At 44.7% G+C, this 10,064-nt stretch overlaps 1 protein-coding gene across 1 annotated transcript; it reads right to left on the reverse strand.

Annotated features, from left to right (window-relative positions):
• Positions 1 to 1,956: 1,956 nt before the first annotated feature.
• Positions 1,957 to 8,194, reverse strand: LOC149287780 (uncharacterized). Its single transcript, XM_089492598.1, has 3 exons — positions 8,177 to 8,194; positions 6,361 to 6,481; positions 1,957 to 2,873 (listed from the first exon to the last, which is right to left on the reverse strand). Exons 1-3 carry the CDS (start codon positions 8,192 to 8,194, stop codon positions 2,311 to 2,313), a joined length of 702 nt encoding a protein of 233 aa, XP_089348724.1. The 3' UTR covers positions 1,957 to 2,310.
• Positions 8,195 to 10,064: the final 1,870 nt, after the last annotated feature.

Consider the following 10,064-nt stretch of genomic DNA (forward strand, 5'->3'; position numbering starts at 1 on the left):
GAAAAGGGAAAGTGTGACCCTGCTGGTGCTCTTGGACCTCTCAGCGGCCTTCGAAAGCATTGACCACAATATCCTTCTGGAAAGCCTGGAAGAGTTGGGCTTTCTAATGGTTCAGGTCCTACATCTTGGGCAGATTCCAGATGCTGTCGCTTGGGGACAGTTTTTCGTCCGAGAGGGAGCTCAAGTTGGGCGTCCCTCAAGGCGCAATTCTGTCCCCGATGCTATTCAACATTTACATGAAGCTGCTAGGTGAGATCATCAGGAGACATGGGGCGGGGAGCAAGGAGACCTTGAAACAGTAGTACATGCGCTGGTCATCTCTTGGCTCAACTTCTGTAACACACTCTACATGGGGCTACCCTTGCTCCAAGTTCGGAGACTTCAGTTGGAACAGAATATGGCAGCCAGGTTGGTTACAGGCACTTTTAGAACTGCCCACATTACACCGGTGCTTAAATCCCTCCACTGGCTGCCCATTAGTTTCCGGACAAGATACAAGGTGTTGGTTGTAACCTTTAAAGCTCTACATGGTTTGGATCCTGACTACTTGTGGGAATGCCTCCTCCCATACAATCCACCCCCAGACTCAGGTCTTCTGGGAAGAACCTGCTCCAATTCAAGAAAACCAGACTTTCAGCGGTGATCCAGAGGTCCTTCTCATCAGCTGATCCCAGGCTCTGGAACGGCCTCTGGATGAGATGCGTCATATTTCCTCCTTGGAAGCCTTTAGGAAGGATATTAAGATGGATCTCTTTCCAGACTAGATTAGATCTATTGACTTGCCTCTCCCTACCCCTGACCCTTACCCTTGCCATCGTTAGTATGATGGAAATTGTTATTGAATTATCGTTCCTGCCCTCCCCTCTCACCTTCCTCCCCCCCCCCCCAATATGTTGCTTCTTATGCTATTGAACCCTGACTTGTGTGATGCTTTCTATTTGGCAGAAAACTTTTCCCAAATGAGGCATCAGAAAGGAGGGTCTCTTCTCTGCCCCACTTTCCAGGAGGGAGGGGGCTCCTTAAAGCCCTTTTTACCTTTGGATCCCCCTCCCCTCCATGGCCACGCCTCTCTCTAAGGGTCTCTCTGCCCTCTTTTCTCATAATAACCCCCCAAGTACCTGGGACCCAAGGAATTCCCCAAGGAGGGGCCAGAGAAGGAAAGAGGGAGAAGAGGCCTGGCAGGCCCCCTGACTTTCTTTGAGGGAGAAGAGGGGCTTACTTCCTTATAACCCCCCCCAAGTGCTCCCAGAAGACCCTCCAGCCATTCTTCTGAATGAACAAGGGCTCTCCCCACTTCCCTCCCTCCCTCAGAACAGACTGTAAGGGCAGCCATGGCTTAAGGGGCTGAGACTGTGCATGCGCAGATGCCACCAAAGGCCCCTCCTGAACATGTGCAGGGATTGCCAGGGCCTTGATGCTGCTGCTTATTCCACTGGGGGCCATTGCGGGAAAGGAAGGTACAGTATGTGACGGGGGCTCAGCGGCTTCCCCTTCCTTCCTTTCTTCCTTTGAGGAGACTGCAATGGAGCCCAAGGTGCAGAGCTGGACTCAGGAGGGAAAGGCAGAAAAGTAAGGCTCTATTTAGGAAATATAGCTCTCTCTGTGTATATTGTATGCATATGTGTGTGTGTGTGTGTGTGTGTGTGTGTCTGTGTTTGCCTCTGCTGTTCTTATGGCTGAGAATAGAGCTCAGGAGTGAGGAGAGAAGAAAGGCTCAGTTTTGGCCAAATTCAGAACTTCTATCCATCAAAGAGTCCAGTGTGTTGAAACAGCAAAGAACTTTACTGAGAACACATATAAATTCAGTGTTTAAGCCACAACGGCCCACTCAAATCCAAACAGTATATTAAAACCCCAAAACCTAAAACATTACCCTCTTCCAAATCTAGCCCCCACCTCCAATTCCCACAGTCTATGCCCCACAGGTAACAAGCCCCCCCCCCCCCTTTTGCCATTCCCACAAACTAGCCCCTTTCTGTTAATACTGGCCTCCAACTTTCTTCAGCCAACACCCCAAACATTGCAAAAGCTTTCATTCCTATAGCTATTCTAGCCAGCGCTAACAAATCCCAGCCCCCAACTACCTAACCTTTTCCACGACCCACAATCCCCAGCCAAATTTACAACCCAAAGCGATTATCTATACAATTATCCATTAAAACCTAAACTTAACAAATTCCAACTTGAAAAAATAAAGAGACATATGGAGAGACAAATATTACAAACAAGATCACACGGGCCTTTTCTTTGCACTGCTGGACTGAAAATATATTTTTTGCAGTCGTTATTGAGAAATATAATGTTAGTTCACTACTGAGATTTGTTTGGCTTCTCTCCTGTGTGGACTCCCAGATGTATCACTAGATATGACTTTGAAGAAAAACCTTTCCCACAATGCTGGCATTTGTATGGCTTCTCTCCTGTGTGGACTCTCTGATGTTTCACTAGGATTGACTTCCGAGAAAAACATTTCCTACAATGCTGGCATTTGTATGGCTTCTCTCCTGTGTGGATTCTCTGATGTGTCACTAGGTCTGACTTTTGAGAAAAACATTTCCCACAATGCTGGCATTTGTATGGCTTCTCTCCTGTGTGGATTCTCTGATGTATCACTAGGTTTGACTTTAGACGAAAACATTTCCCACAATGCTGGCATTTGTATGGCTTCTCTCCTGTGTGGATTCTCTGATGTATCACTAGGTTTGACTTTAGACGAAAACATTTCCCACAATGCTGGCATTTGTATGGCTTCTCTCCGGTGTGAACTCTTTGATGCAAGACAAGGATTGACTTGTAAGCAAAATGTTTCTCACAATGTTGGCATTTATGTGATCTCTTTCCTATGTGGACTCTCTCATGACTCAAATGCTCTTCTGTAAAGAACGACAAAGACTGAATATCAGAGTTAAGAGAGGAGAGTGTTACCCCAGGATCCAGCCCACGTTCACCCTTCCCAATTTGAAATTAAATTAATTAAATTGGTGTGAGTGACCTGAGCATGATCCTGTTGCAGATACCCTAAATCTATGGAACAATTGTATCCTTACTCATATTAGCTAGCAAAGAATGGGGACTGCCTTGAGGGAATCAGTGGAAGCAGATACTCAGAGAAAGGATTGCTGAAAAAATATTCTATTAAACATTTGTAGAAATATTTTGATTGACAGGTGGCATCATATCCTGTGAGACAGCCATAGAGTGCTGAGTCAGAGCCGAAGGCATGATGCAAACTAACTACAAAGGACGCTTCATGTTGTTTGGCACCAGGAGATGACTCACAACCAATACGGTATATAGCGCACATGCGGATTGATTTGGATTGGACTGGTGTGAACAAGAGATGGTGAAGTTGATGGAAGTTGGAGAGGAGAGCTTGCAAATATTTGCATTATTAGGAGCAGGTAACTGTTGAAGTGGCCAGATATTGTGTAACTGTGATTATTTGTCGCAGAAATTTTTTTAAACTGACGCAGAACCAACCATGAAATATCATCCAGCTAGTCTGACATCAATACCAGGAAAGATTCTAGAGCAGATCATTTAACTGAGAGTCTGTGAACATCTAGAAAGCAATGCCATAATCACAAAAAGTCAACATGGGTTTCAGAGAAAGAAGTCATGCCAGACAAACCTGATCTCTTTTTTTGATAAAATTACCAGCTTGGTAGATGAAGGGAATGCTGTGGATATAGTATATCTTGATTTCAGTAAGGCCTTTGACAAAGTTCTCCATGACATTCTTGCAAACAAGCTTGTGAAATGTGGGGTAGACAACGTAACTGTTACATGGATTTGTAATTGGTTGACCGTCCAAACCAAAAGGGTGCTGAACAATGGCTCCTTTTCATCCTGGAGAGAAGTGACCAGTGGGGTCCTACACGGCTCTGTCCTGGGCCCAGTGCTATTCAACATCTTTATCAATAACCTGGATGACAGAATTGGGGGCATACTTATCAAATTTGCAGATGACACCAAATTAGGAGGAGTAGCTAATACTCCAGAGGACAGGATCAAAATTCAAGATGACCTGAATGGACTAGAAAGCTTGGCCAAAGCTAATAAAATGAAATTCAACACGGAGAAATGTAAAGTACTGCACTTAGGGCGGAAAAACGAAAAGCACAGATATAGGATGGAGGACACCTGGCTGAATGAAACTATGAGTGAAAGAGATCTAGGAGTCCAATTAGACACAAGTTGAACATGAGTCAACAGTGCGACGCAGCAGCTAAAAAGGCCAATGCAATTTTAGGCTGCATCAATAAAAGTATAGTGTCTAGATCAAGGAAAGTAATAGTGCCACTCTATTCTGCTTTGGTCAGGACCCACCTGGAATATTGTGTCCAGTTCTGGGCACCACAGTTTAAAAAGGATGTGGAGAAACTGGAGCATGTCCAAAGGAGAGCGACTAAAATGGTGAAGGGTCTGGAAGCCATGCCCTACGAGGAATGACTTAGGGAGCTGGGGATATTTGGCCCATAGAAGAGAAGGTTAAGTGGTGATATGATAGCACTGTTTAAATATTTGAAGGGATGTCATGTTGAGGAGGGAGCAAGCTTGTTTTCTGCTGCTCCAGAGAACAGGACCCAGAACAATGGATGCAAGCTCCAGGAAAAGAGATTCCACCTCAACATTAGGAGTAACGTCCTGACAGTAAGGGCTGTCTGACAGTGGAACACACTCATTCCTTGGAGTGTAGTGGAATCTCCCTCCTTGGAGGTCTTTAAGCAGAGTCTGGATTGCCATCTGTCGGGGATGCTTTGATCTGGATTTCCTGCATGGCAGGGGGTTGGACTGAATGGATCTTGCGGTCTCTTCCAACTCTATTATTCTATGATTCTGTGATTCTATCTTGAAATAATTATGACATAGAGTCAGTCTACTGTTTTAAGTCTATATTTCTCAAAGTTACTTGGGACAATTTTTACCTGCAAGGTTTAGGATTTCATTTTATGTTTATCCTTATTGCTTGAATGCAGTCTACTTATTGTGGTGCTTTGTAATACTTGTTTTTCCTTTGTTTGTTTTTTAAAGCTGGACATGTGCCGTAATAAATTATTCATTTATTCATTTGTATTATTTTGTAACTCAAGATAAAGAACCTCCAAGGACTTGAATGAACTGTACTGTGTCTGTGACTTATTTTTAAGTGTGGAAAGTGGTCTGTGTATTGCCAATACCTATATCTAGATATTTGCTTCCATACTCTGCCATGTTATTGTTGAGCTGCATCTGGGTGTGTCACCCTCAGATTGTAGTGTACATTGGATTGTGAACGCGATCGAAATTCAAGCCAACAAGGACCTGAGAGGCGATGTGGAAATCCCTTTTGTCTGAGGTATTTGCATCAAACACCCACTGCATTCAATTCGTGTTCACGCCATTCTTTCCCCACCCAGGAAATATTCTAAAGAGATATAAACCTTTCCGAACCCTCAGTTTCTGCCCCAAGCACCAATTTCAGTATAAATATCAGGCCCAACTTGCTGTTCTTCAGTGTCAGTCCAGTTACAGACAGCCACTCTGTTTGTTTTCTTGGCTAAGCACCTCAATGCACTCACCAACCCCAATTGTCGCAGGAACTACTGACCTCTCCCCATTCCAAATCCTCAAGAATTGGAATAAAGCTCTGGATAGGTAATAGATACCTTTAACAAAGCCTTACATCTATTCACCACTCCCACCTTTGTTACCTAGATCTTGAACACTTATATATATAGTATGTGTGTCTGTGTATTTCGCTCTCCCCCTAACTAAAACACAAAAACCTATTTCAAATGCCTCTGACGTACTGTTTCATTCAGGACCTGCTATAGCTGGGCTGGATCCAGAGGTCACTGTTGCCCCAGTAAAACTATCTTGTTCTATTGAGCTAAGTACCAAATTCCCCTAAAAGCATAGCACTTGCGGGTGTCCTCCCCAGACTCCAGCATTTTGGGAAACAAAGGGCCTCTTGAATCAACCATGGAGCTAAGCAAGCTCAGGATGGAAAAGAAACATTAGAGAAAAAGCAAGTTTTGTGTCCCTCTTTTGTCCCTTCATAGATATTACTCATAGCTGATCATAGAATCGTAGAGTTGGAAGAGACCACAAGGGCCATTCAGTCCAACCCCCTGCCATGCAGGAACTCTCAATCAAAGCATCCCCGAAAGATGGCGATCCAGTCTCTGTTTAAAGACCTCCAAGGAGGGAGACTCCACTACACTCCGAGGAAAGAATGTGTTCCATTATCAAACAGCCCTTACTGTCAGGAAGTTGCTCTGATTCTATAATTTTAAAGTGGAAACAAAGCACTCTGACAGTGAATGATGAAAGGGCCCTCAGTCTTCAAAGGAAGGGCAATGGATTCAGGTTCCTTACCCACAAAGGCCACATTCTCATAATTCTCCATCATTACAGAACTGTACATAAGTTTCTGCTTCTTTGTCAACAGTTTCCATTCCTCCTCGGTGAAATATACTGCTACATCCGCAAAGGTCACCTGCAACAGAAAATAGCCTTATCCAGAGAGTAACTAAGCAAAAGGGGAGGAAAGCACATGGTGCATCGCAAATATTATTTCAACACTTCAGAAATCAGTCCAGGAAATAAACTTTAAATTCTGCAAGAAAGCAAAAAGCTACAGCCTTTGAGATCCAGTTGGTCTTGAATCCTTTCAATATAATATACAATATAATAAACAATATAATAAACAATATAATTTAGACCATTTCTGAGATATGATTGATTGATTGATTGATTGATTGATTGGGATACTGATTACCCCAACATGTAAAGTACATTTAGTCACCAAGGAATTTTAGGCCTGTTACAGACAGCCAAAATAAAGCTGCTTCGAGTCACAGTGGAGGTATAGTGTTTCAATGATGCATGCGTCCTAAGAGTCTAGAAGCCACACCAAAGCCACTATCCAGTCCTTAGGGCTGAAGCGTGGCTTTGGTGCAACTTCTGGACTCTTAGGACGCATGCATCATTGAAACACCATACCTCCACTGTGACTCGAAGCAGCTTTATTTTGGCTGTCTGTAACAGGCCACAGTGAATTTAGCCATATCTCTCCTAATTTCAAAAACAGTTCTAGGGAGTACTCTGGGCTTGAGGGCCACTGGGCCCATCCCCAATTTAGGTTCAGAGAAAGTCTTCCATATCCCTCAGCATTTCACAGATGGGGAAAGCAAGACATATGTGGACAAGCAACACCAGAAGGGGTTCAAGATGGCCAAAGTTGTTAATGATGAAGATTGCACAAGCGAGGAAGGACACAGCAGTTTGCTTTTGCTTCCGACTCCTGGCAAGGGCAAGACCCTGCCCCTTTCTCTCCTCCCCTCTCCCTCTTTTGAGTTGATGCGCTGCACACGTCTTTTGAACTTGGAACACATTTTGCAGTAACTGAAGTGAACTAAGGAGAAGAGGGAAAGTGGGAGCAGGAGATAGAAATGGGTCATTTTCAAAGCCCCTGAAAAAATGAGGTGACAGAGGATTAAGCAGGACTCCCTCTGCCAAACTGGGACAGTTGTTCTCCGCTTGCTTTCATGAGCCGACCCAGCAGTGACCCAGATGAAAGTAATAGTCAGGATGGCAATTTACCAAAGAATTGTTGCACCTCGGCAGCCTCTTCTTCTTGGAGCTCAACTCCCTCCGCTTGGCCTCTGTGTCCGCCATCAGGTAGGCAGGGGGTTCCTCGTGGGCCTGCACTTTGGTCACTTCCAGCCAAAGATACTGCAAAGCAGTGTACAAGGGGTCCAAGATGAAGTTCTGAGAAAAGAGACCAGGGTTAGGCTTGGTTTGGAAAGAAACCCTGCAGCACTCAAAGTCACAAAGATCGGCATCCTGCTGGTGACATACGCAGGTGACATATGCCTCCTTTGGGCCAACTGAGAGGTGGGCATCCCTTCCTCCCTCTGCACCAAACAAAGCCCCTTGGACCTAGCAGACTCACAGCAGCTCCCCTACACAACAGTTACTCCATACCTTGTTAGATTAGCTAGGGATCAGGGGATGGGAAATTGGAAAAGGCCCTGGTTATGTCCCCATAGCTAGATGTGAAATGAGGGCATCATCTGCTGAAACCTGCAAAGGTCCCCAGTGACCCTCAGAAGAAAATGTCTTTGTTTTGCTTCTGGCTACAGAAACACAGCTGGATGTATCTCCAATACCTTACACCAAACACTCTCACCAGGCATGGAATGGTCATGCGTTATGGCTTCCACAACTCCATGGTAATACCTGGGCCAGTTGTAGCCTATTCCACCTGGAGCAACACTGGAGCATAGAGAGTTCTCCTGGGTCAGGCTGTCTGGCCTGATGGCCCCTCATTCTCCCAGTGGCCAAAGCAGTTGCCGTCCATCCCCCAGGGAGGCCCCCAGTCAGGCAGGGCAGAAAAGGAGCTCTCTCTTCTCTGGTTGTCCCCCTTCCATGGGATCCAGCCCTCCTCCCCAATTCCCATGGCAGCCTTCTGCATGTAGAGAAGTCACAATTCTGAAAGTGTCTTTGCCCACATAGAGATTGCCCATTTTCCACACTATTGCCTGGCCATGTTGGCTCGGGAATGTCCTGTTCTTGCCACATAGAATCATAGAATCGTAGAGTTGGAAGAGACCCCAAGGGCCATCCAGTCCAACCCCATTCTGCCATGCAGGAACTCTCAATCAAAGCATCCCCAACAGATGGCTATCCAGCCTCTGCTTGAAGACCAAGGAAGGAGATTTGACTACACTCCAAGGAAGGAGTCTGTTTCAATGTTGAACAGCCCTTACTGTCTGGAAGTTTCTCCTAATGTTGAGGTGGAATCTCTTTTCCTGGAGCTTGCATCCATTGTTCCGGTTTCTAGTCTCTGGAGCAGCAGAAAACAAGCTTGCTCCCTCCTTTATATGACATCCCTTCAAAAATTTAAACAGATCTATCATATCACCTCTTAACTTTCTCTTCTCCAGGCTAAACATCCCCACCTCCCTAAGTCATTCCGCATAAGGCATGGTTTCCAGACCCTTCACCATTTTAGTTGCCCTCTATGATTATATGATTTATATCCCAGGTGGAGAAATTCTGGCCCCTGGGCTGGATAAGACCTGTATTACTTTATGGATCTGATCCACAACCTCCCCTCATTTCGACCCCTTTTTCATTTAGACACTGGTGAAAATAATCATTTCATTTTTCCAAATGAGATAAATCTCTGAGTTTAATTGCTGTGTTAATAATAATAATAATAATAATAATAAATGTATGTATTTACCACCTTTCCAAAAAGATCAGAGCGGTTTAAAAATTGACAATTACAAAATTTGTGTGTTTGTGTGTGTCAGTCATAGCAGTTGCATGAAGTATGCACCTCCTCCCTCTGCTTGCTAAAGCCACACAGAAATTGAGGCATGTACATTTGTGTGCATTGTTTCTGAACGGATCTATTGTCAATATCACAATTTCTTCACTTTTCCTTGTATATTTTTTAAAAATATGCACACTGCTGAATATGTTGCACTTATACAACAAAAATCTATAAATGTATAAGTTTATGAGTGAAGATTGCATCCTGGATTATGCTCATTTTGGGAAGTGAAGACATAAGTAAATTTATTATATAAACCCAGTGAAACAAATACCTCACAAAACTCTAGTAAACACCACATACACACACAGTCCGCATAAAAAAGGACTCGCTGGCGCACTGTGTCTCTGGGGTCTGGAAATTTCACTTCCACTTTCTGGGAAGACAATGCTGCCAGAGATTGAATTTGGGGCTTTATGCCTGCAAAGCATGGACTCAGTCTCTCAGCTGCAACCCTTCCACACAATCCTGGACTGAAGCATTTAAAGAAAAATTCCAGGAATAAAGGCCTACCTTCAGTACAAAGACCCTGATTCCTGCAGCCCCAGAAAGGCCTCTTCTGCAGTCCTTTATGGCCGGAGCTTCCCTGGGTCAGAGGCCGTCTCCTCAGCCCTAGAGAAGGGTTGCTCTGAGTGCGAAGGAGGAGGAGGTCCACAGGGCTGAGGGAGGGAAGGCAATGGGGAAAAGGTCAGTCCAATGGCCATGGAGGGCAGAAGGTGACAATGCCTAGGAAACT

This window comes from Sceloporus occidentalis, unplaced genomic scaffold, assembly GCF_023333645.1.
Source record: "Sceloporus occidentalis isolate IW3139 unplaced genomic scaffold, rSceOcc1.0.p SCAF_57, whole genome shotgun sequence".
In the NCBI taxonomy this organism is placed as follows: Eukaryota; Metazoa; Chordata; class Lepidosauria; order Squamata; family Phrynosomatidae; genus Sceloporus; species Sceloporus occidentalis.